This window comes from Heptranchias perlo, chromosome 34 (genome assembly GCF_035084215.1).
Source record: "Heptranchias perlo isolate sHepPer1 chromosome 34, sHepPer1.hap1, whole genome shotgun sequence".
In the NCBI taxonomy this organism is placed as follows: Eukaryota; Metazoa; Chordata; class Chondrichthyes; order Hexanchiformes; family Hexanchidae; genus Heptranchias; species Heptranchias perlo.
Window position 1 is genome coordinate 18,258,670 of NC_090358.1, and position 27,551 is coordinate 18,286,220.

The 27,551-nt window shown below is 41.0% G+C and overlaps 1 protein-coding gene across 1 annotated transcript; it reads right to left on the bottom strand.

The window, feature by feature from the left end:
* pdia3 (protein disulfide isomerase family A, member 3) lies at positions 1-27,551 on the bottom strand. Its single transcript, XM_067971547.1, has 13 exons — positions 27,262-27,551; positions 18,425-18,503; positions 16,970-17,087; positions 15,099-15,206; positions 12,984-13,113; positions 9,842-9,958; positions 7,398-7,523; positions 5,487-5,669; positions 4,781-4,889; positions 3,774-3,902; positions 3,588-3,667; positions 3,430-3,487; positions 1-392 (listed from the first exon to the last, which is right to left on the bottom strand). The coding sequence occupies exons 1-13, from the start codon at positions 27,393-27,395 to the stop codon at positions 267-269; spliced, it is 1,497 nt and encodes a 498-aa protein (XP_067827648.1). The 5' UTR covers positions 27,396-27,551; the 3' UTR covers positions 1-266.

Here is a 27,551-nt window from a genome sequence, read left to right on the forward strand (position 1 = left end):
TTGTTTGGTTTAAAGGGGTTTATTGTTCAAAATGTACAAAAACATTCACTAGTACAAAATAAGACCAAAACAAAACCTGAATTTCTGCCCCTTTTGATTCAGTAACTCATCGATAGTGCATCTTAAAATTGATACAGAAATGGGACTGGCAGACTTTGAATCCTCTTAGAAAGTGACTATACCACCACCAAATTTCTAACCCAACCCTGGCGCCAATTACTCCTTGCATATCAATATTTTCACGTTTTGGAGGTGCTTCCAGTAATTTACAGCTCTTCCTTATCCTTATCCTTCTTCTTCTTCTTTGATTTCTTTTCTTCCACTGCTACAGCCAGAGGATGTGTAGATTCAGTCTTCAAGTAGTTCATGAAGTCACCAACTTCACGGCCACCCTGAATTAAGAACATAATTGACAGTACGGTGTCATGTCAGTCATCAATAACCATTACAGGACAAACCAGGAGATAAATAGTGATAAAAATATAGTTTGTAGATTTCAGAATTTAAATTAGTCTTAAGCTATCTGATCTTTTGAATTCCTCAGTATGGATTATTATATTCAAAGTTCACTCAAAGAACTCTGCAATTCAAAGGAAATCTCCCCCTTCATCAAATACAATCTAGTCCTCAACATCAACTAAATTCATGTTCTATTCATTTAAGGCTGGATAGCAGAAGTTTTAGAAATAAGGTGGTATAAACATTGCTTGAATTATAATTACGAACAGTGTGTGGCTGGGTCATTGCTTGGTCTTGGCAATAAAATGGCATTCCCTGTGGAGCAAGCACAGTTATGCCATTGAAGGAGAGAATAATCACAGGATGTTGTAACATTGTAAAAGAATCAAATAGACAAGGTTGGAATTTAAGGAACTCCGTAAGCTCAGCAGAAAACTTCAAGGGAATTTAAACAGTTATTTGAGATGTCTAGCTTTTTACTCATTTTCTCTTGGTAGTGGTGGGGGGTGGAGGAGAAGAAGAGAGAAGGTTCAATGTGGTGAAACTGATGGAGATACATGGGCAGACAGTGTAAGGAACATGAAGAAACACAAAATGTTGGACAAGTTTAGAAAAGTTACAAAAGCTGGTATTGAAGATGCTTCTAATATTATTCTGCTCATTATTCCCATGCCACAAAATAACTGACCAAGTGGCTACTAAAAATAGTACATATAGGAGGGAACTAACTTTGTTGATAACTGAAGATCTTTCTCAGATAGAAGAAAATTATACAAAAAGGACAGTCAGTACGTGATTAGACGAGGACCAAGGTGTTAGTAAAAAAAAAGTAAATGGCAGTCGTTCCAACTAGATATGGCAGTCGAAGGACTAATGGACAACATGCACCCGTGAAATAAGCAAGGCCCTAGATAATATTTTAGGTGCTTCTGGCTGATAATAAATCTATTTAAGGGAATGAAACATGAAAATGGGGAAATGTAGGATCAAATTTGCAGTCCAAGCTAGGTTTAGGCTTTTCTGCCTTGCTTTTGCTACAATGCTAACAGAGTACAGTTAGCTAACTGCCTGTAATTTTGCAGTATTAGTTCTTGCATTATTTATAGCTGCCTGCACATACTTGGCCTTATGCAGGTCACTAGCCTAAATGAGGACATCCACAAAATTTGGCCAGCAGCTCATCTTTAAAAGCCTGTGCACACATAAAAGGAAATGGCTGCATATAGGGAATCCATTGTTTCAGCCCTTGTAACATTTCAAAATGAATTTTAAATATTTGACAGCTTCTGCCAATACTAATGGAGCAGAGAGAGAACAAGAGTGCCAGGCAAAATTAACTGGAAGAATACCCAATCTGTGCCACACAAGTGATAGCACAGTACAGCACCCAACCCTGCCATTTGGCTGGCAAACTGGACATGTTGCTCGCGGTCAGTTAGCCTCTTTGGTACTTCAGTACCCGCCTTCACACAAGAGGCAACAGTGCACCATTCCTGGCAGCAGCAAACAGGTTTCACCTCTTGTATGCTACGCGAACACGAAATCAGATACAGAAGATGACCTCACAATCTGGCAAAGTTAAGGCTGCCCAACAGTGTCATGTATCAGGTAGATAGCCAGAGACTGCATGCTACAAAATGTTGCCTTTTAAACTGTTATACATATACTGCTTACCCATGCAAAGGCTTCACACAAACTTACAGCCCTTTCACTGTATCAAATGCATACCCATATCTTAACAGCATGCACATTCCAAGATGCAATGTACAATTGAAAGCCTTGCAAGATTCATCTTCAAGTCACTAATAACCTAGCTGCACAATGCAGAAGTACCAACACAGGCTGGCCACTAGGTTGGGCACATGCCCATCCCTGCATGTGTTCCTTCAACTTCCAGCAACTCAAGAGTACTTGTCTGTTTGTTAAAAAGGTGGCACAATCATGACCTGAAGAAACACCTCACTGGTGAAGTGTAAGTAGTAAAAGGCACATCTGAGGTGCCCAAGTATCTCTGGCAACACCTTGGTTAAGGGCTGGTCAAGGAAGACCACCTCTCTGTGGAACAACAACTCATCCTCCAGCTACTCGAAGGGGAGAGGAATTTGCGGGGAAGACCCATTCTCCAAGTTTTGATAGATGAGAAAGGGAATGAAATGAAAAATATCCAGAATTGCAGAATAATGGGCAAAAAAAAAGTTTTGCAACCACCATTAAAATCTGTCACTTCCAAAACAAGTCATTATACTTGTAAGAAAATTCGCCTAGAGCGATATTTCTTCTCTGGGGCAAACCATGTAAAGGGAGGGCTGTGAAGTCCAGTCATCTACATAATTTGAGCTGTAATGTGCCACATTTGTGACCCTCTACTGCACCATTATCAAATATCTCGAGGGGTAGCAGCAGCACGGAGTCTAGTCAGAAAAACCCAACCTCTGCAATCCAAATGCCACGTAGAGGTAAGCCCTATTCCTGGCACTGTCTGATCCCTTAGCAATGGAAACATGTTTCATATTCTTTAATGTAAGGATACTTTGGATGACATGCTATCTTGTATTTTGGCACTTGTTTTCTTGGGTTCCAACACAGATTTTTACCCCAAGACAAAAAAAAAAGCCAAGGTTGATTTTGAAATAAACTGATTCTGAACCTGAAGAGACTTTTGCTACTGTGAGCAGTATCAAGACACTGCAGCTGAAAAACAATAGGGAACTGCTTTGGATGATAGTTTTATAAATTGGGTACTGCATGAAACTATTTTTGCTGAGTATCTGAAGAGACACTGTCCCAATGAAGTCCCTTGGTTGGATGGTGTCCCTGTCTTCCTATAGAATATAATCAAATGACAGTTTAAGTACTAATAATGTAGACTTAAACCCTCATTCCTTTGTCTTTACATATTTTTGGTACAGAACCTGATGATCAGACCACAATGTTACAAATGATTTAAATGTTGGAGGTTACAAAACATACCTCATATCTCTTTGGACTCTGCTTTTTACCCATCGGGGCAAAATAAATTGTGGGGAACCTAAAAATTAAAAAAAAAATCCCACATTAAAATTTCAGAACGAGCTCCAAATCGGGGAGTTAATTTGAAACAATAAAACGGTTGTTTTTGCTGCTCTTACCCTCGAACTTCATAAGGTGAAGGCACATCATTGGCTGTAGCATCCATCTTAGCAACGACAATGTTAGAATCACCGCTTACCTGCCATGAAAAGAAAAGTTGAGAACATAATGGTGCAATTTTTTTTTTAAAAAAACAACTAAGATCCATTTTCACAATCAGGTTGGACATCAGAATACAATCTAACCTTATCTGCAAGCTCCTTAAACTTTGGTTCTAGACTCTTGCAGTGGCCACACCACGGAGCATAAAATTCAACCAAGACATCCTTTGTTTCATCATTTACAATTTCATCAAAGTTCTCAGCTACTACCACCTGTTAAAATAAAAGTTTTTAGTGACAGATGAGCAGTTGCAGGCATGAACACTAAATTCTTACTACTTAACATTCATAACAGTAAGTTGAGACAGAAAAACCGATAAATGTTTTGAAAATAATTAAGGCTGGAAGCATTCTTCAGCCACTACAAAATATGAAAAACATTGTCCCATTTCATTTCTGCAACTCTTTCCCCCTCAAATGTAAAAATTTGAAATACTTTCCAGATTCAATATGTGGCCATTTTCAAAAAACAAATCCAAAAATCTGATGCTGAATGTTAAAAGAATGTCAGTTTTTCCACCATAGGAGTAATTTGACACATGACGTGTGTTAAGAGTAGCATGCTTGGGAGGAACAGGTCACTTTGGACCTATTGTTCCCAAAGCTTTCCACCACAGAGTTTCCTTGCCTTATGTCTGGGTCTATTGTAGACTAACTGATTGCCATGATTAGACAACAACTCTATTATCGTTGTATCACACAACTACCAGAATGTAGGTGAACTAGTTGGACTGTGGCCTTTTTTTTTTCCAATCTAGTAATTCCTATGTCTGCTCTCAAGAAACCCAGCAAATGGTACCAAAAAAAAATACAAAGCAGGTTAAAAGTCTTCTAGCAGTTAATTACCCCCAATAATCAAACCATCCAAAATTACATTATTCCACACCACATACAGTATATCATGACTGACAAATTTACAGATTTTTAAAACCTAACATTGTCAAGTCACTACTATCAAGCAATTTGGTCAACAAGTAAAGAAGGTGCTATGCAGCAGCAGAAAGTGTAACTAGAGAATAATCACTTAGAATAATAAGCCACTTTAGCCCAAAACAGCTTGATGGGAAAGAACAAAAACTTAAGAGACTGACCTTCACAGGACCATCATTGCTTTCTGGGATTGGCTCAGACTTCAGGTAACGTTTCAGCTCGCCAGCAAAGTAGTCCTGTAGAAAACGTTCCAGTGCTTTGCCATCACGCCTGAAAAAAAAAAATCAGGTCTTCAAAAAAATGTGTTACTTACAAAATATGAATGTTTAGTTACTACACACCAATAAAGGGTTCTTAGGACAGCATGAATGTTCATAGTTAAAGTACTGCATGCCAAGACAGCCTAAATAAAAGATTTCATTTGGTTCTATGCAGCTTGTACAGCAATCACAAATCCAAGAACAATTCTACAAAAACTTTGAAAGATGTATTTGAAAAGGACAGATGTTACAGTTAAAAGATCACTATTTCAAACTGTGCCCCTACAGTAATCCTCATTACAAAGGATCAGTGTGAAACAAAGAAGCCAAACTTTCTGCATACATTGGTTTTGTACTGTGTCCTGCACGTTAGAGTGCCTAGCCTAAGTTACTTAATTTGAGGTATGCATCACTTACAGTCCAATGGCAAACTTTTCAAACACTAATTTTGTACTTTTCTCTAGCATCATCCCAACGTAACAACCTCTTCTACGAAGGTGGATTTTTCTAATCATATTAATCCCAATACACCAGTAACACTTCTGATGAAGACACTTTACATGCCAAATAAAAGGGTTTCTGATTTCCACCAATTCACAATACTTACGAGAACTCCTCCTGCATTACATATTTTTCATCTTTTGTAGTTTTGATCGCAACCACAGGAATGTCACCAATGACAGTGTCCAAGCCAAATTCTGAGAGCTCGTGACTGAAGGTTTTATGGTTGGCAACAGCAAAATACAGCATCTCACCGGCATTCAGGAATTTCTGAGCGACCATCATCACTCTGTACAATTAGAAGAATGATAATGTTCAGAAACAAAAATCAAATATTGCAAATCATATACAAACAAAAGTCACTAAGCAAATGGGCTAAAATTAACAGAAGATTTTAGAAGTGAATAATAAGATAATAGTGAAATAAAAGTAACCAATTTCCAAAGACCAGGGGGGAATTATTTTTTAAAAAACATTAAATCTCCTGAGTTGGCTAAATGTTGCATCGGTTCAGTTTACAGATGCTGCCAGTACTTTTTGCAGCACTTTAACTTGGCCTTTGCTGCATTTAATTATGCACTTCTATTGCAGAATATTTGAAGGATGGCCACTTATTTCTACTTAAGATTTATTAAGTAGTGCTCCCAATTGGATGGGAAATAAAATATTTTGGAAAACGAGCCATAACTAAAATCACCCACATCAGAACCCAGCTTCAATTTATAAAATCCATTCTTCTTCCCCCACCCAACACAAGACTAAATACAACTGGTATGGTAAACGAGAGATTAAAACTTAGGCTTCCAGGTGAGCAGTAATTACAGATGAGGGAGGCCGTTTGGCCCATCTAGTTCATCATGCCATAGAAACCTACGGTACTGCCAGCACAGTCTGTCATACCACCTAAAGTATGTGGTGCATTTAATTAAATATTTACATTTTCCCCCCTCAGATTGTAGAACTGCTCCTGCAGAAACAGCTGCAAATTACTTTTGGCAAATCCTTTCAAGAGGAAGAACTCAGTGCTGGCTACATTTAACATTCCAATTCTTACATCCAAGGGTAAATTTTCAGCAGTGCACGTCAGATCACAAGTGGCACAGGCAAGATATCTTGCTATGTTCACAGACTGTGACTTGAATTATCCACCCTAGTGTCAAGCCATCTCAAAGTTGCCAAAAAAAAACACATACTTATCCCATGGTTACAAAAAGCATTAACTATTACACAGATGTGACATTTCCCACATCAGCCACCTTGAGTCCTCCATGTAATGCTGCCAGTTTTGTGCTGAATCATGGGTACCGTTGTGCTGAGCATACATCTTCAGTAGGAACCAAATTCACATGGTGCTAATTTAATTTACTTCAGTTTCAGGAGCTCTGAATGTACTTGGGACATTTTCTACATTAAAAGCATGGTATTATTGTTGATTGTATATTGATGTTCACTCATCGCTCAGATTTAAACCTAAGCTCCAGAGCTGGCAGGACAGCTACTGAATCCACTATACCAATCCTCAACCATTAAGTAGATATATCACCCATGCAGACTAACAAACATATGTACACTAATGTAGGTTTTATTTTAAATTGCACTATCAACTAAATGGAAGTAATAGATTACATCTCTGAAGGCACAAAGGAAAAAACATAGCATTAAGATCTTAACCACCACGAGCCACTGTATTTATTGTGCTGTGGATCAGTTAAGTTTTGTTGATATCACATCTGTTCACAAATACAATCTCGTGGATAAGATTGTTCAAATTGCTTAGCTGAAATCTGCAACATAAGCATTTAACTGCAGCAGCATTTCTACCCAAGTTAAAATATTGCAATTATGAAGATGATGGTTGGTCAATACTGAAACTTGGTGTGATTGGGCGTTACAATAAAATGATAAAGAACATTAGATATTCTGAAGATTAAACATGTCTACATTCAAAGCACAGAGTTAAAAACAGAAGGCACTTAAAATGTAAGAGCAATCAACCAGTTCTGCATTCAGCCAGTACCTATTTCTCCAGTAGTTGGAACCCTTTGGATTCTTTTCATAATCCACATCATAGTAAGCCACCAGCAGGTCCTTCCCTTTCAACTGGTCTTTATTATCTTCAGTCATATGGGGACAGATACCAAAGCTACCATTAAAAGAAATATCAAGTTACAAAAACTGACCGCAATATTTACTGAGACACTTATTGCAATATTGGGCAATGCTAAGCAGAAATCAGAACAGACCATTCGAATTTCCTTTGGTTGAAGTCAGCTGCATATAATGAAAGCCAGTCCATATTTTTTTGGGTGAAACCAATAGGGTAGATTTTCAACTAATTGCTCAGGCGTAAAACTGGCGTTACGTTCCAACCAGCTTATAGAAATCACCTGTAAGCTGAAAATCTACCTCCGCAAGATGCTACAGAATATTCTTTCCCAATTGATATTTTATTGCCCAGTAACAACCCCAACAATTCTGCATTTTTAAAAAAACCTGCATAGGACCACTCCAGAGTAGGACCACTCCAGACGTCCTTCAGGCTGCTTTAAAGAAAAAAAGTGAAAAGAACTCCCACCTGCACAATCTTACCAGGAAACTGGTGAACAGGATTCGTGCCTGTTCATATTACCTGGGCTAATGGTCACCAATGACATGCCAGGATATCAGACTCATTACTGATTCATTAAGTATAAAACCCATTCAAAAGGGAAACAGGAACGGCACCAAAGGATTGGAGGGCGGTGAATGTGACAGCCTCGTTAAAAAAGGGGGACGGGATAAGCCAAGTAATTGCAGACCAGTTAGCTGTATGCCAGTAATGGGAAGATTGCTACAGACCACAAAAATGGGTAGCATTAGTGAACACTTAGAAAGGTATGGAAATTACAGAGCTCAATAGGAATGTGGTGGGTGTGGCATTTTTGATTTCCAAATGGCATCTGATAAAATGTCATGGGACTAATTAATATTATGGGCCATAATTTTTGAAAAGGTAAAGTGGCAGTTTGGTAAAGAGATACCTTGTGGATATAAGGCAGAGATCAGGAGTATATAGACATTTCTCAGATTGGCAAAGTGTTGTGACCTTTCTCAGACTCTGTATACATAAATGATTTGGAGAAGGACCTATCCATTTGCTGACGACACCAAATTGGGGGGCACGGCAAAGTGAGGAATAACGTAGGAGACATCGGAATATAGGCAGGTTAGGGGTATGTGCAGATATATGATAAATACAGTTTAATGTAAACAAATGCAAAAAAGGAAGCGATTGCTGATACCAAAACCTTGAAAAGCAGAATTGTAGATGGAAAGTGTCATTATAGGGAAAATGGGATTCTGGGTTTTATATAGAAAAGCATTCAATACAAAAGCAGGGTGATAAATCCATACAGGCATTCTGAAGAGAGGTAAAACAAATAAAAATTTAATAGAAAAGTGTTGTGATTGCTAAGTAATTCAACGATACTGTGCGATGACAGTGGATGTCCAAAGGGACCCAGGGGTTCAGGTACATAGATCATTGAAGTGTCATGAACAGGTGCAGAAAATAATCAATAAGGCTGGCCTTTATATCTAGCGGACTAGAGTACAAGTGGGCAGAAGTTATGCTGCAGCTATAAAAAACCCTGGTTAGACCGCACCTCGAGTACTGTGAGCAGTTCTGGGAACCGCTCCTTCGGAAGGACATACTGGCCTTGGAGGGAGTGCAGCGTAGGTTTACCAGAATGATACCCGGACTTCAAGGGTTAAGTTAAGAGGAGAGATTAAACAAATTGGGGTTGTATTCTCTGGAGTATCGAAGGTTAAGGAGTGATCTGATCGAGGTTTATGATATTAAGGGGAACGGATAGGGTGGATAGAGAGAAACTATTTCCGCTAGTTGGGGATTCTAGAAGTAGGGGGCATGGTCTAAAAATTAGAGCCAGACCTTTCAGGAGTGAGATTAGAAAACATTTCTACACACAAAGGGTGGTAGAAGTTTGGAACTCTCTTCTGTAAACAGCAATTGATACTAGCTCAATTGCTAAATTTAAATCTGAGATAGATAGCTTTTTGGCAACCAAAGGTATTAAGGGATATGGGCCAAAGGCAGGTATACGGAGTTAGATCACAGATTAGCCATGATCTTATCAAATGGCGGAGCAGGCACGAGGGGCTGAATGGCCTACTCCTGTTCCTATGATGACCAACAAAAGGCAAAAAGACAGTTTGGAATCTCTACAAGCCATGAATAATGCCATTTACTTGATGTTATATCAGCTTTGAAGTCCTCCAGTGTGATCATAAATTTCACCATTCAGTTGCCTTGTTCAAAATAAATTTAAACACATTTACTCTCTTCTAGCACTGGAATCAACTTCAATAAGCATTGCAAAGAATCAAGATCCATATTCAAAACAGTAACAAATAATGAACTGTCATGCCAGTTCTAAAATTCATAACAGAATCTGGACTTACATGTTGTCTAGAACAAATTTTTTTATTTTTGCATTTGTGAACTTCTCTTCTGTGTACTGTACACTGCTGCTCTCAAACTTGTTTGCAAGTTTTGGGGGTCGGAACAAGATAATGCCTCTATTAAAAATAAAAGCAGGTATTAGGTAGCAGAAAATTTTAGATTTCAGTACATAGAAATTTAACAATACATTTTTTTTTTAAAGTGGTAGCTTTCTTCCCCCCCAAAAGCCCAAATCCTTTTATTTTTCTTAATCAAGAATTGATGCAAATCCATTTGAAAAGCTTCAGAATCAGCATTTACTGCACTAATACATATCCAGCATTTATCATGAATGCCAGCTGCTGGGATGCCATTACATCGCAAGATGTACATCGCTGCCTGGAATTTGCACATGCATGATGGGGTTTCTCTCCAGTTGCTCGAGAAGGAAATGTTCAGAGGAAAATTCTGATCCTGTCATTTCCATTTCAAAGCATTACACGTTTCTTAAAAGAAAAATGAAATTTAAGTTTCACAAATTAACAAGTAACCAATAGGTTTGTGCTGTCAAACAGGGAAAAGACTTTGTTTTAATTGTTTACCACTGACTAGGGACTAAAACTGTTCTAGTTAAAATGAACAAGCTTATGACTAAGCACTATCTTACCTCTAATTAGGAATTCAGGCATTTAATGACCAAGTATTTATAACTCCACAATTTTAAACATGCTGACAAGAAATCACTGTTCTTATCCAATTACAATATGTGCCAAACAAATAGTTTTCTATACTAGAGATTTACTGCATATGCTACAAATTTGCCCAAGATTCTGCAGAATAATTGATGAGGGTGCAAAGGTCTGAGCTGTCAAATAGTCACCCCTGGGTAGTTTCTTGGCCAAAGTTAGTATGTTTATTTATATCATCCAATTGTTTGGTTCACACTTGCCATCACAGCATGGTGGGGCAGGTTAGATTCCTGTCCCAACACACAAGGTTATTAGAATATCGTCCAAGTTTTCAGACGGCACAAAGCTGGGGTGGAATGTGAGCTGTGAGGAGGATGCAATGAGGCTCCAATGTGATTTAGACAAGTTGGGTGAGTGGGCAAGAACATGGCAGATGCAGTATAATGTGGACAAATGTGAGGTTATCCACTTTGGTTGTAAAAGCAGAAAGGCAGATTATCTGAATGGTGATAGATTGGGAAAAGGGGAGGTGCAACGAGACCTGGGTGTCCTTTTACAACAGTCGATGAAAGCGAACAGTCAGGTGCAGCAAGCAGTTTGGAAGGCGAATGGTATGTTGGCCTTCATTGCAAGAGAATTTGAGTACAGGAGCAGGGATGTCTTACTGCACTATACAGGGCCTTGGTGAGACCACATCTGGAGTATTGTGTGCAGTTTTGGTCTCCTTGTCATGGAGGGAGTGCAACGAAGGTTTACCAGACTGATTCCTGGGATGGCAGGACTGACGTATGAGGAGAGATTGGGTCGATTAGGCCTATATTCACTAGAGTTTAGAAGAATGAGAGGTGATCTCATCAAAACATATAAAATTCTAACAGGACTAGACAAGACTCGATGCAGGGAGGATGTTCCTGATGGCTGGGGAGTCCAGAACCAGAGGTCAGAGTCTCAGGATACTGGGTATGCCATTTAGAACAGAGATGAGGAGAAATTTCTTCACTCAGAGGGTGGTGAACCTGTGGAATTCTCTACTGCAGAAGGCAGTGGAGGCCAAGTCATTAGATGTATTCAAGAAGGAGATGGATATATTTCTTAATGCTAAAGGGATCAAGGGATATGGGGAAAAAGCAGGAACAGGGTACTGAGTTAGACGATCAGCCATGATCATTTTGAATGGCGGAGCAGGTCCGAAGGGCCAAATGGCCTACTCTTGCTCCTATTTTCTCTGTAATATAGAATGCCTTACCACAAGTGGCTAGAGGCCAAACCAATCACAGCACAAGAGGGATTTGGATACATACTTGGAAGAAAATATTTAAGTATATAGGATAAAACATTAGGAAAACCAGGTTAAAGTAGAAAGCTTCAATATGGAGATGGCACTCATTCGGGCACAAGACCTCCAATGGTGAACTGTCTATTACTCTATTACAGGTGGCACAAATCTAGAAAAGCCTAGTCAGGAACCCCAGATATGGCAGTAACTTTGCTTTCCCAAACACGACTGCCACTACCTGCTTATCACTTCAAAAAGAAAACGATGCACATATGCAGTGAAGTTTTGAGGAAAAGCACTTCATTACCTTTTCTAATTGGCCAGCAGCATGCTTTTCATTGTGGATTGCACCTTCCTGCTGAAGTAGCTGCCCAGCATTACAAACAAGATGGCTTCTGTTGCCAATAGGACAAAATTCCAAAGTCACTTTATACTGTAACACCAGTATTAATGTATGAAGGGCAGCTTTTATTGAAGTTGGAACCACACTTATTTCTTGAACTGGCCAAACTCTGACACAGTTCTGAAACATTTTCCTCAACATATCCAGGAAAGGGACAAACTGATTCGGGTCATTTCAGTTCTGGGTGTGACTTGTATACAAAAAGCAGCCCCTATCACTTTGATATGGAGCAAGAAACGATCAAAAATTAAAAGTATAAAAAGTAGAAGTTTAAAAAGTGTGGTACAAATAGTAATTTAAAAATTACTCCTATACTTTCTTTTTTAAAAAGCCTTAAAATTAAGCAATGCAATATTAGTGTGCAAATGCTAAATGCATTGGTATGAAATTCCTTTATCCACTATTTTAAAGAGATTAACCCATTTAAGTGGGTTAACGTGTTTATTAAAACAGCAAAAAAGTGTTTGCATGCCAATACTGCCCAGCATAATTGCAAGGATTCAAATATTTCTTTAGTTCAATCATGAAACCATGCACTTCAGGAGTGCAATTTAAGAGAAAAGAATCCATTTAACGAGATGCTAAATATTTATATCGTTCGCCACCATTTTGGAAGTGACCCTGAAAACCAATGCTGAGAATCTGCCACTGAAGTCATTTTTTTTGTAAAAAAGAGAAATGGAAAAAAACCTAAAAGTCAGGAGACAAACATCTCCATAATATAAAAGCTCTTATGTGCTTTGTAGTCAGAAGATATGGTTAAGATTGAGTAGTTACAAATACACAGTACATACTGGTTCTTAATTTCATATTTCTTAAGTATTTCTTCTGTGTTGGTGTGTGCAAAACGGTAGTTCTCCCTCATTACACTTGCTGCTTTAAGGAAGTCTGCCTGGGATGAGCTACCAGAGTCCTCAAAGAAACCTGCACAATAGATACATACACATTAATACAAGAAGCAAGTTGTAGTCATTAGCCATTTTGGCAAATCAGCATAGAAGCAGATTTACACAGTAATGGATGTTTCACAGCCATTCTTTCCTATTTCATTCCCTTCACCACCCAAAAAATCCTTCAAACTTAGTTTGTAGTCTCATCATAGTTCGGAAAAACATTCTTGCTTATGATTGTAACTGACATTTCCAATAAACCATGAGTGTGCCATGAAAATCCAGTAGACTCGAAGGTCAGGAATATTTGAAAAGACTTTATCGCAAGCATCAAAGGCAAATTGTTTGTAATAAAAAAAATTCTACTAGCTGCTTCAATTCCTGTACAATAGATCAGTGTAGATGAAACATATACTTTGTTGAACAATAAAGAGCAAGGGCAAAGTCGTATAAAAGAAAATTACAGTTAGTGAAGTACACTAATATTTTACTAGCATTATTATTGGGCCTTTAATGTTACTTCAATTGTATGCCTTTAATATTGGTTAGTGATCGGAGAAAACTAAAATTTGCAGAAAAATTAATATATAAAATAACGGATTGATCACTTGGGCGCTCATGCAGCAAGTACAGACATGTATGAAATGGACGTATAATTACAAAATTTGGCTCGGATAGGGTTACTAATGAGGCTTTTTTAGTCAGCTACAGCACAGATCACACACACAACCCAAAGAAATCTAAACAAGATCATCAAGTTCTTCCAGCTATATTAAACAAGCAAATATGTATTCCATAATACAAATCTACCTCTGATATTACAGTTGGGCATGCCCATTATTTCTTGAAACAGGATAGAGGTCAACATGGCCAATTTTCACTCAGGGACTATTAGCTTAAATGGAGGAAATTCACCCACAAGCATTTTGGTAGGAAGAAAGAGGCAATATAAATGAAATGGTACAATTTTAAAGGGGGTGCAGGAACAGAGACACCTGGAGTCGTACATACACCAATCTTTGAAGGTACAGGACAAGTTGAGAAGGCCGTTAAAATAGTATACGGGATCCTTGGCTTTACAAATAGAGGCATAAAGTACAAAAGAAAGGAAGTTATACTAAACCTTTATTATTAATGGTTAGGCCCCAGCTGGAGTATTGTGTCCAATTCTGGGCACCACACTTTAGGAAGGATGTCAAAGCCTTAGAAAGGGTGCAGAGGAGATTTACTCTGGTACTAGGGATGCGGGACTTCAGTTACGTGGCAAGACTGAAGAAGCTGGGGCTGTTCTCCTTAGAGCAGAGAAGGCTAAGGGGAGAGGAGAAACGGTTTCTAGTAGCAAACAGGTCATTAACCAGAGGACACAGATTTAAAGCAATCGGCAAAAGAACCAGAGGCGAGATGAGGAGAAACTTTTATTTTTAAAAAGTGAGTTGTCATGATCTGGAATGCGCTGCCTCAAAGGGTGGTGGAAGCACATTCAATAACTTTCAAAAGGGAATTGGATAAATACTTCAAGGGGAAACATTTGCAGGGCTATGGGGAAAGGGCAGGGGAGTGAGACTAATTGGACAGCTCTTTCAAAGAGCCGAATGGCCTCTGTCTGTGGTGTATCATTCTGATTCTAAGCAAATACTTCTAATGGAGGGCCTCCTTCCTAGAATGTACTGAATAATGATGACTTGGTAATGTTTCAAACTTAATGGCTCTATACAGCTGCATTTGGTTTAGAACATCTGGCAGGAGCACAATGCTGAAGTATCAACATTTCCCACTCTCATTCTTTCCCTCCCTTCGCATCTAAAGTCAGGTAAATATCAAATCCAAACAGACATGCCCAGTTTACTCAAAAATACTGTAAACTTCAGACAATTTAGTTCATAGGTTAACTAGTGTATCCTAATCTCAGTGAAGAGGCTGCTGTATTAATGGATCCAAAATATTCCACTAGCAACTTGAACAGTCCATAAAAAAAAAATCACTTTTTTCCCCATAAGAATTTTACTGGCAGGTACTCACCAACAACTGAAGCATCAGCATCATTAATGAAGTTCTCCAACTCTTCAGCAGTTTTAATTTCTACAGAACTGGGTCCTGCCTGTTTCTTCAATTGGCTGACAATTCCATCTGTGCAGATGTAATACAGATGAGTTACTGCAGAGCCAAAGGCAGCCTTATAACCAAATTAGTGGTCAATGTTAGCCCCGAGTGGTGCCAAGCAAAACCTATTCAACATTTATGTTGCCTCACCTGGGTGAGTTGCAAGAGATGATACACAAACCAAAAACTATTTATCATTCACATAACTGGTAAGATTTTCTGAAGGATCATAAGGGGTCAGAGGAAAGCAGAGTTCTGGGGGTTGGGGGGGGGGGCAGGGATGATGTAGGAGTAGAAGAGGTACAGAGATAGGGAGGGAAGAGGCCATAAAAAGGTATTTAAATACAAAGCTGAGAATTTTAAATTGGTGGTGTTGAGAGGGCAGGAGCCAATGTAGGTCAGTGAAGAGAGGAGTGACAAGTGAGTAAAACTTAGTGCAGGATAGGATACAAGCAGCAGAGTTTTGGATGAACTGAAGTTTACAGAGCATGGGGGATGGGAGGCTGGCAAGGAGAGCACTGGTATAATCGACTGGAGGTGACAAAGAAATGGATGAGCTTTTCAGCAGCAAATAGGCTGAGGCGGGGGGATGGGAAATGAGGCAGGCGATATTATGGAGGTGTAAGTGTGCGGTCTTTTTGATGGAGCGGATATGAGGCCAGAAACTCAGCTTAGGGTTGAATAGGACACCAAGGTTACAAACAGCTTGGCTCTACTTGAGACGGTGCCTGGGACAGGGATGGAATCGATGGCAAGGTTATGTAGTTTGTGTGAGGGCCAAAGACAGCGGCTTTGGTCTTCCCAATGTTTAATTGGAGGAAATTGAAGCTCATACAAGACTGGATGTCGGACAAGCAGCGTGACAACACAGGCTGTGGAGGGATTGAGACAGAGGGGGTTGTCAAAGTACCTATGGAAACTGATCCCATTTGGGGCAGCATTTGGTGAGGAAGAGGAGAGGAGGCCACCAGAGGTAACGATGTTAGGGCGAGAAGAGAAGCCATTGCTAGATATCTCAGGCTACAATTTGATAAGCAAGAGTGGAACCAAGCGAGGGTAGGTCCACTGAGCTGAACAACAGAGGGAAGGTGTTGGAGGAGGATGGTATGGTCGACCATGTCAAAGGCTGCAGAAAGGTTGAGGAGGTTAAATGCACCACAGCCACAAAATGTCATTTATGACTTTGATTAAGGCCATTTCAATGCTGAGGAACCCGACTGGAGAGATTCAAACATGGGATCAGTGGGAAAGATGGGCATGGATTTGGGAGGTAACAAGGTCAAGGATTTGAGAGGAAAGGGAAGTTTGAGATGGAGTGGTAGTTTGCAAGGACAGAACGGTGGAGGGAGAGTTTGTTTTTAGGGGGTTGGGGATGATGATGATGATGACGGCTTTGAAAAGGAGGGAGACAATACCTGTATCAGCTATCAGTATCAGCGAGCATGGGAGTCAGGAATGGAAGTTGGGTAATCAGCAGTTTAGTGGGAATGGGATCAAGAGAGCAGGAGGTGGGGCTTGTGGACAAGATGAGCTCGGAGGGGGCATGAGGGGAGTTGGAAGAAATCAGAGAAAAATGCAGGATGAGGGCTAAGGTTTACCAAGGACAAGATTGAACTGAGCACCTCAAAAAGCAAATCTGAGTTGTAACCAAGAACTCACACGCACTGACACTTTAAACCAATCAGGATATTGATGGTGATCCAAACAACCTCTTAAGAAGTGTTGGCATTAGTTGCTCACAAGCACTGCAAAATGAATGAGATTGTTATTCTCAACATGCTCATTCTTACCTGCTGTTCTAGGTCCATCATAAGAACCAGACTCTTCACCATCACGGAATAACTTCAAAGTTGGGTAACCACTGACTCCATACTTGGTGCAGGTGTTTGTATTTACAGTGCAGTCAACCTGGTTGAATAGTCAACATAAAATATCATTTATTTGAACTACTTGGAAAATACAAATGATGTTGCAAATTCTACTAGGTTTAAGCATTGTCTTAACTGTTACAAGGAAATAAAATTCAAGTTTATTTTCCTACGTCAAAGATTGCCAGTATGGTATCTGTAATTTTAATTGCTGTTTGTGTGCGCACCATTTTAAGCATCAGGTTTAATATCCTGGCACTGCTGTTTTCAGCATTCAATTTTATAATCATACACACAAGTAGGCATTAATGTACAAGAAATAATCCAATTTAATCATCTTGGACAAGAACGAGCAGTGGTGATTTGCCCAAGTTCTCTTAATTATGCCACCACCAACTTGTGATTTCCTCCTATCATCACTTCTTTCAAAACTGAACAAGTAGCCTATAGTAAGTTAGATACATTGCACTTCCACTGTTCTAATAACCCAAGATTAATTGAAGATAAAGTATTATGACAAGTGTAAAACCACAAAACTCAACCCAACTGTACAAGCCATTGCATGACTGATGCTGCAGGACTGCAGCCTTTCAGAGTGCACGCAACTGATGAACAAATTAAGAGTTTTGGCATTCAAAATGTTTCTCTATACAGTACCATTCTTAAAGGTTTCTAAAGTCACCACCATCATGCCAGACAATACCCATTTCCTAAAGTAATCTTCTTCACAAAGGACCATCATCATATCTTTCAGATCTTACAAAGACCCTTATCCTTCCCAACCTCATGCCTAAAATGCAGTCTGTGTCTTTGCCAAATCATTTCCTTGCCAAACCCATATTGGTACTCTAGCAGAGTTGTTGAAATTTGTTTTGTTGCCTGTATCTGTCCTTATTCCTGATGTGCCTGAAATTACTTCTAACCTGTGTCTTCATTCATTATATTCAACTTTAGCCATTTCTCAACACTAGATAATTCCACCCGTTGAAATTGCACCATATTAAGAGTGCTACGCAACCAACCCGTGACAATTTAACTTGTTTTAAAAACGTGCGGTCTTATTTAGCCAAAATACCATGCAATGTGTTTTAAACAAGTTGACATACATCTTTCTGGCTGCATGACCAGAGAAATCTACTTTAGAGAAACCTTTGTCAATATTTGCTCTATCAAGAGTGTGTGTGTTATTAATATGTTGATTTGATTATCATTAAAAAATTTTTTACTATATGTACTTTACCACAACTTAATATATAGTACATTAAGATTTACATTTTTGGAAAGAAGCCCGATTTTGTTATATTTGGATTTAAAATTAGAGACACACTGTGCTTCACAGAGTTAATAATACAGCCCATGCAGACATCCTTTCCATACCTTAGCTAGCGGAACTTTTCCTTTCAATCTAGTGGCAGCAGCTTCATACTCTGGGGCCAAACGTTTGCAGTGACCACACCTGCAGAAAGTGAACATAAATGAATCTAAAATACAATATAACTCACAGATCTCTGACATTGCTCAAACTAGGCTGGGATCTGGATTGTTACCAGGGATGAGGGATTACAGTTATAAAGAAAGACTTGAGAAATTAGGGCTTTTTCATTAAAATTGAGGAGGTTAAGGGGTATTCTGATACAGATCTTCACAATTATGAAGGGTTATGATAAAGTAAATAGAGATATTGTTTCCACTAGTCAGCAAGACAATAACAAGTGGCCACAAATTTAAGATAATCACAAAGAAAATTAAAAGGGGAGCGAGAAAAAAAAAATCCTTTCCACAGAGGGTGGTTAGAATGTGAAATTCAACACCACAATCTGTTACAGCAGTAGCCATGATTTTTTTGAAAAAGGGGATTAGGTAGCTGCTTGAAAAAGAGCAATATTGAAGAGTATGGTGTCTTATGGGGACAAAAACATTAGCATAGGCTTGATGGGCTGACCCACCGTTTCTGTGCTATTAACATTCTACGATTCTATGGAATGCAGTTGCTGACACTTACCGCTGTCCTCCTACTGCATAACATTTGCAGCATTTTGTCACTGCTATAATACAGCAACAATATTTAACAAACAAAAAGATAATATAACCTTGCCGATACAGAAAGCGACAAGCCTCACTGATACTATACCTACCACTTTACAAAACTTGCTCAAGATGCACGTAATTCTTACTCCAATTTAATTACATTCTAAAATTTATTTTTGGCCAACCCTCCACACTGGATTTGCAGCACTTGCTGAAGCTGTTGTTGGTGTAAGACAGCAAAGGGATCTTTTTATTATTTTATAACTTGATAGGGCGAATGGCCGGTTTCTGTGTTGTAAATTCCAGGGAGTACAAATGTGTCTCACATTTGTTTCTAAGTTTTCTACCCAATTATCACAGCACGTTTGGGTGTCGCAGTTCTGTAGGAGCTGGGTGAAAACTACAACTCCCATGATGCACCTCAAAGATAAAGACGTTTTGCTCTCCTTATCAGCTCACAATCAGAACCAAAATTCAAATCTGATTATTGATTATCAGGGTGGTTTCACCAACAGGAGGGTGACGCAGTTTGCCACCAATCCACCTTACTTCCTATAAGCATTTTTACCCTAAGAGAAATGAGATTTAAAAAAATTATTTGGCAATGGGCCTTTTTCTACAATTGAGTAGCTTTTTAGGCCAATTCAGAAGGTATCAGCTACGTATACAGCAAACAGATAGGAGATTCCCTGAAGAATATTAGCAAACTAGTTTTTGTTTTTTGTTGTTTTTAAATTGTTTAAGACATTTCAGTTTTCATGGTCACTATCGGGTGCCTGCCCACAAATTACCAGATTATTGAATTCATTTTCATGGTCGGATTTGAATTCATTACCTCTGGGCTGTTACTCCAGTGCCATAACCACTATGCTACTGTACCCTGGTAGACAGAAGTTTAGTTTCCCCCAGTTTCATTTTCTACTGATGGAATGGAGTTCAACCAACTGCACAACCAGAGAATGCAAAACAGTAACACAAGCCCAGGAAATAGATAGGCTGATAATGTGCTACCGTTTCTCCATTACTGCAAATTTAACAAGAGTCAGCATTTATATTTGTAGAAATTCTGTATTTAAAAGTTCAGGGTGTGTTTCAATTATTTCAAAAGTCTAAATGTGTTACACTTATATGGCTGGAAACCTATAAAACGAGATATTAATGAGAAAGATCAAGTATATTAATCTAGTCTTTACATATTTTGAATTTTAGTAGTGATAAATGAATACAACTGCCTATTAAGGTGGCAAATTTAAAATATGCCAAACCAAGTCAAATTGGCCAGTTATAGGACAGGGATTCGACCCCATCTCAGTATTGGATATACACCCATGGCTGTTAATTTACATTTAATTTAAGCTTAAAAGAACATTTTCAGTAGAACAGTTTCTCATAACTACATGACCTTTAAAGAGGAAATGATTTGGGTACAGTCTAGGTACATTCCCACGAGGGGAAAAGGTAGGGAAACCAAAGCCAGAGCTCCCTGGATGACGGAAGAGTTAGAGTGTAAAATGCACCAGAAAAAGGGGGCGTATGACAGATATCAGATTGATAATACAAGTGAGAACCAGGCTGAATATAGAAAGTTCAGAGGGGAAGTGAAAAAGAAAATAAAGGGGGCAAAGAGAGAGTACGAGAATGGACTAGCGGCTAACATAAAAGGGAATCCAAAAGTCTTCTGCAGGCATGTAAATAGTAAAAGGATAGTAAGAGGAGGGGTGGGGCTGATTAGGGTCCAAAAAGGAGACCAATTCATGGAGGCAGAGGGCATGGCTGAGGTACTAAATGAACACTTTGCATCTGTCTTTACCAAAGAAAAAGATGCTGCCAAAGTCACAGTAAAAGGAGGTAGTTGAGATACTGGATGGGCTAAAAATTTATAAAGTGGTGGTACTAGAGAGGCTGGCTGTACTTAAAAATAGATAAGTCACCAGGTGCGGATGGGATGCATCCTAGGTTGCTGAGGGAAGTAAAAAGGAAATTGCGGAGGTACTGGCTATAATCTTCCAATCAACCTTAGATACGGGGGTGATGCCAGAGGACTGGAGAATTGCCAATATTACACCCTTGTTCAAAAAAGGATGCAAGGATAAACACACCAATACGGGCCAGTCAGTTAAACCACGGTGGTGGGGAAGCTTTTAGAAACGTTAATCCGGAACAAAATTAACAGTCACTTGGACGAGAGTGGATTAATTAGGGAAAGCCAGCACGGATTTGTTAAAGGCAAATCACGACTAACTTGATTGAGTTTCTTGATGAGGTAACAGACAGGGTTGATGAAGTGTATATGGACTTCCAAAAGGCATTTGATAAAGTCCCACATAACAGGCTAGTCAGCAAAGTTGAAGCTCATGGAATAAAAGGGGCAGTGGCAGCACGGATATGAAATTGGCTAAGTGACAGGAAACAGAGACTAGTAGTGAACGGTTATTTTTCAGACAGGAGCCAGGTATACAGTGGTGTTCCCCAGGGGTCAGTACAAGGACCACTGCTTTTCTTGATATATATTAATGACTTGGACTTGGGTGTACAGGGCACAATTTCAAAATTTGCAGATGACACAAAACTTGGAAGTGTAGTGAACAGTGAGGATAGTGATGGACTTCAAGAGGACAGACAGGCTGGTGGAATGGGCGGACACGTGGCAGATGAAATTTAACGCAGAGAAGCGTGAAGTGATACATTTTGGTAGGAAGAACGAGGAGAGGCAATATAAAGTAAAGGGTACAATTCTAAAGTATGTGCAGGAACAGACATCTGGGGGTATATGTGCACAAATCATTGAAGGTGGCAGGACAGGTGGAGAAAGCGGTTAAAAAAGCATTCAGGATCCTGGGCTTCATAAATAGAGGCAGAGTGTACAAAAGCAAGGAGGTTATGATGAACCTTTATAAAACACTGGTTCAGCCACAACTGAAGTATTGTGTCCAATTCTGGGCATCACACTTCAGGAAGGATGTGAAGGCCTTAGAGAGGGTGCAGAAAAGATTTACTACAATGGTTGCAGGGGTGAGGGACTTCAGTTACATGGATAGACTGGAGATGCTGTCTATCCATGTAGAAGGTTGAGCGGAGATTTGATAGAGGTGTTCAAAATCATGAAGGGTCTAGACGGATTAGATAGAGAGAAACTGTTCCCATTGGCGGAAGGGTCGAGAACCAGAGGTCACAGATTTAAGATGACTGGCAGAAGAACCAAAGAAGACATGAGGAAAAACTTTTTTTTTTAAACGCAGCGAGTTATGATCTGGAATGCACTGCCTGAAAGGGTGGTGGAGGCAGATTCAATCATGGCTTTCAAAAGAGAATTGGGCAAGTACTTGAAGGAAAAAAAATTTTCAGGGTTACAGGAATAGGGCAGGGGTGTGGCACTAGCTGGATTGCTCTTGCAGAGAGCTGGCACAGGCTCAACAGGCTGAATGGTTACTGCACAGAAGGCTGCCATTCTATGAAATTTTGGCGAACTGAAGAGTCAAATTTGAAACTACGCACATTCTAAAATTGCCCTGAATGTGTGGATCAGCAGAAAGCACTCCGACCAAGTTACGCTATCAAGGTGAAATAACTTCCACCACTACATTAATCCCTAAGGAAGGTATGCCATGTAGCTCTATTAGGTTCTGAAGCAATTTAGTAAAGGAAGCAAAGATGAAGGATTTAAGTTAACATCTTTCACCAATTTCAACTCAAGCTTCGAATACAAACTGAAAGCAGTCTTATCAGACATGCTTATAACAATACTCATTATTAAGTGATTTACAACGTTGGCATGGTGCCTTTGTCATGACCTAAAAATTATGACTATTTTATGCAACATTTGCTGTATTTCTTTGGGCCTCTGGACGTTGTCCTTCCAGATGGCAGACGGCCAACCTGATCTCAGGCTACCAATGTTGCACTAAACCTATGTGCTAGAACAGTTCAAGTGACTCCTCACAATTTTTGTCCTATTCACAATCACTTGTAGTGATCTGATTACTGAAAATCAAGTGACTCATACCTTCACTATTCTTCCAGCAACTTGGTAATTACCACATCCACACCCTCTACCCTTTCTCCTAGTCCACCCCAGGTCAGACCCAAGATAAACATTGTCATTTTGTGCTTTTCTTCCTTAGACTCCTACCTCCAACATAGTGGACAACGTACCGCTTCTCCACTGACTGTGCTCTGTACCTCCATTACTACCATTTATTTTAAACAGATAATCTCTTTCCCCTCAAACTGTTTCCCTACTTTTTTCAGACCAAATTCAAATTCCTCATATTCTATTGCTACCTCTTGCTGAACAGCATCCTGTGCTGTGGAAGCAACACTAATCAAAGGCAACCAGCTCCCACATGCCAGCCAAGATTTGAAACCTTGTCATCCTCCCAACTCAGTGATTGCATTTGATACAAGAATTCAGCACTAATTTTGCACTGATTAAGAGCTGCATAATAGAGTCTGTCTGAATCCCCAACTCCCTTATGGGTCAGTGTCTAAGGTTTTTCCTGGAGGCCAGCTGAGAAGAGGGCACTGATGCGACAGGATGCCTGGCACAGCTCGTCCTAGTCTGGTGCTGCCCTCTACTTGTATCTGAGCTGTGGAGAATGGGCTGGTGGATTTGAGACCTGAATACTGCTCATTTTATCTGTTTCTATCTAATTTACACTTTCACATTATGCCACTTTTTAAAAAAGGTTTCAAATGTATTGTCTATTTTATGCCAGTTGCTGTCTAAGTCATTGTCACAGCATTTTTTTTAAAGAGTAAAATGGTGCCTAGATTTCTACAGTGTTGGTTTAAAGTCTTTCACCAGACACTTGGCTGTACTCTGTTCCTCACGGAAGTGCTGGTTAGAGACAGAATTGTTTCCCTTCCCCACCACCCTGCAAAGCAGCAAGAGATCCATTATAATCACATGCAATGAACAATCTACCAAATAAGTATTCTTCCTATTGGATAGGGAAACAGCACAAATTCAGAGCATTATAAAAAGTACATTTGAATGACAACTGAAACCACTAACAATAAGTGCCACAAGAATGATATTTATATCCATCACACCTCTGACATTGAGCACAACACAGGCAGCAAGAAAAAAATCAGGTCATCTCGCTTGTAGGATATAATCGCATCCCTCGGCATCTCATCATATATTGTCAATCTAAAAGTGTTGCTCAAAGGTTTATGCCCCCACCAAGCCACTCCCGGGACGGCAATAGTTTACTTCACACATGCATCACTCTGCAGTCTCGATATTCAAAAATTAAGTACAATCCAACAAATAAATGTATTTTAATTATAGGTAACAGCTTTACTTCAAAACTGAGGATATCTATAAAAGGGAGTTAAGCTTCAGTTTCACAAATTATTATTCAGCAATTTGACCTTTTAGCAAATGTTTTGGCAGTCAGTTTGGATAGCAACAGCTTAGCTCAGTGCCAGAAGGTTGTGGGTTCAAACCCCACTCCAGGACTTGAGCACATAATCTAGACTGACAGTTCAGTATTGAGTTGCACTATTGGAATGTAGAAAAATTAGTAACAACCACCACCTAGGGGATGGAGGGGATTGGATCATGAGCAGCAATTATGTAAATTGACTATTCTCACTGGGAAAAAAAGATTGAGGGGGCCACGATTGCCTTTTTAAAAATTCATTCATGGGATGTGGACTTCGCTGGCAAGGCCAGCATTTATTGCCCAACCCTAATCGCCTTCGAGAAGGTGGTGGTGAGCCGCCTTCTTGAACCGCTGCAGTCCGTGTGGTGAAGGTTCTCCCACAGTGCTGTTAGGAGGGGAGTTCCAGGATTTTGACCCATCGACGATGAAGTAACGGCGATATATTTCCAAGGGACTAGATAATGTAGACCATGACGAGCTGTTTCACCTTGTCCAGAATAATAGAACTAGAGGACATGGCCTGCACTTGGAAAGGGGGGAGGGGGGTTGTAAATTCAATACTAATCTGTAGAAACATTATTTCAGTGATGGAGTGGTATATCTATGGAAGAGCCTCTTGAAGAAGACAGTGGAAGCAGACAGTATTGATTCATTCATGTTCAACTGGATACAAGAGATTGCATGACACTTTGTTCAACATCAATATTTTTTATTCGTTCATGGGATGTGGGCGTTGCTGGCAAGACCAGCATTTATTGCCCATCCCTAATTGCCCTTAAGGTGGTGGTGAGCCGCCTTCTTAAACCGCTGCAGTCCATGTGGTAACACGGACCAAGCAGTCCAACACGTGCACGAGTCAAAGGGTATTCCAAAACCCAAGGGCGCAATGAAAGTGAAGGTCGGCGCAGGCTGACCGAGGTGGGATCCCGCCACAGGCAGAGAGGTGGAGCACAAGCTTGGACCTGAAAGATGGTGAACTATGCCTGGGCAGGGTGAAGCCAGAGGAAACTCTGATGGAGGTCCATAGTGGTCCTGACGTGCAAATCGGTCGTCCAACCTGAGTATAGGGGCAAAAGACAAATCGAACCATCTAGTAGCTGGCTCCCTCTGAAGTTTCCCTCAGGATAGCTGGTGCTTGTAATTTGGTCTGGTCAACGTGCCTCCCTCAACCACCAACACTTTAATTAGTCATTCATTTGATTTGCTTCTAGTAGGCCTTTGTGCACATTAGACATCATATGTTCCTACATCATAGGAAATATTTTTGAAAAGTGATTCAACCAATGTGAAGAATTGCTGCACAAATGAATATAGCTTTGTTTCTTTTTATTCGTTCATGGGATGTGGGCGTCGCTGGCGAGGCCAGCATTTATTGCCCATCCCTAATTGCCCTTGAGAAGGTGGTGGTGAACCACTCCCGTGTGTGTGGTGAAGATTCTCCCACAGTGCTGTCAGGAAGGGAGTTCCAGGATTTTGACCCAGCGACTATGAAGGAATGGAGATATATTTCCAAGTCGGGATGGTGTGTGACTTGGAGGGGAACGTGCAGGTGGTGTTGTTCCCATGCAACTGCTGCTCTTGTCCTTCGAGGTGGTAGAGGTCATGGGTTTGGGAGGTGCTGTCGAAGAAGCCTTGGCGAGTTGCATCCTGTGGATGGTACACACTGCAGCCACAATGCGCTGGTGGTGAAGGGAGTGAATATTTAGGGTGGGGGATGGGGTGCCAATCAAACGGGCTGCTTTGTCCTGGATGGTGTCGAGCTTCTTGAGTGTTGTTGCAGCTGCACTCATCCAGGCAAGTGGAGAGTATTCCAGCACACTCCTGACTTGTGCCTTGTAGATGGTGGAAAGGCTTTGGGAAGTTAGGAGGTGAGTCACTCAGCAGAATACCCAGCCTCTGACCTGCTCTTGTAGCCACAGTATTTATGTGGCCACTAACCCATTCTAGAATTGCAGGTGTCCCAGTTACCAGTTAGTAACCCAGTTAGAGTTACAGAAGTTGCCCTGGTCAACTGTTGCCAAAAACGCATAAACAGGCGCTATTTCCGCAGTTGCTATGACAGCCTGGGCTGGTAACCGGCGGATTACCGACCGGCGACCGTTACTGGTAAAAAAAAAAGGCGGGGCAACAATAAGCCAATGAACGCCAGCCACCAATTCCTCAAGAGCCAATCAGCACGAGCCACGGGGCGCGTGCCCATCTTTTCCGGTTGCGATAGCGGAGGCGGCGGCGAGCGCCACCTGCGGCCACCCTGGGGATTGTAGTCAATTCACGCGGCGCTGCCCGCGGGACAGAGGCGCACGGACCGGGAGGGGGGACTACAACTCACAGAATGCAACGCGCGGCCGACAGCGCAGCGCCTCCCTCACATCTGGGCGATGCGAATAATCAACGTCGGCGCGGCCGGTCCGGCTAGTATCCCGGGGAAGGGCCGAATATCACCGGCTCCACACGGAAGCCAGACCCGTTCGGGTTTCTCGGTTACGCACACCCAATTCCCCCCCCCCCAAATCTCCATTACCGGTCACTGCGCAATCGGCTGCCGAAGAAGCACCTCACACCCGGGGGAAGATAAGCGAAGGGGCGGCGTCCAGTGCAGACGGAACCCCCTCCGTTCCCCCCCCCCCCCCCCCAGAGCTCGACAGATGGAAACCGCCACCCACCCCAGGGTCAGGGCCGAGCTCCAGCGCCCACTCAACACTGCGCACAGTCCGGGAGAACCGAGTGCCCCCTTCCCCCCCCCCCCCGCCGTCTCTCGCTCGGCACCGATCCCCCGGGGGGGGGGGGGGAACTCACCAGGGGGCGAAGAACTCCACCAGCATCAGGCTGTGGTCCCCGGTCTGCTCCTCGAAATCATCGTCCGTCAGGTCGAGCACGTCGCTGGCCAGCGCCGCGCCCACAGAGCAGGCGAGGAGCAGGAGGCGAATCATTGCAGGTCTGTAGAGAGAGAGGGGGGGGAGGGGGTTTCTTTTTTTTTTCCCCTCCGGGGGTCGCGGTTCTCTTGTTTCTGTTGCACCGTCTCTCAGCCCCCGCAGCGGCGACCGGGGCTCCGACTGTCAGCGAGAGCAGAAAGCGAAAGAGCAGGC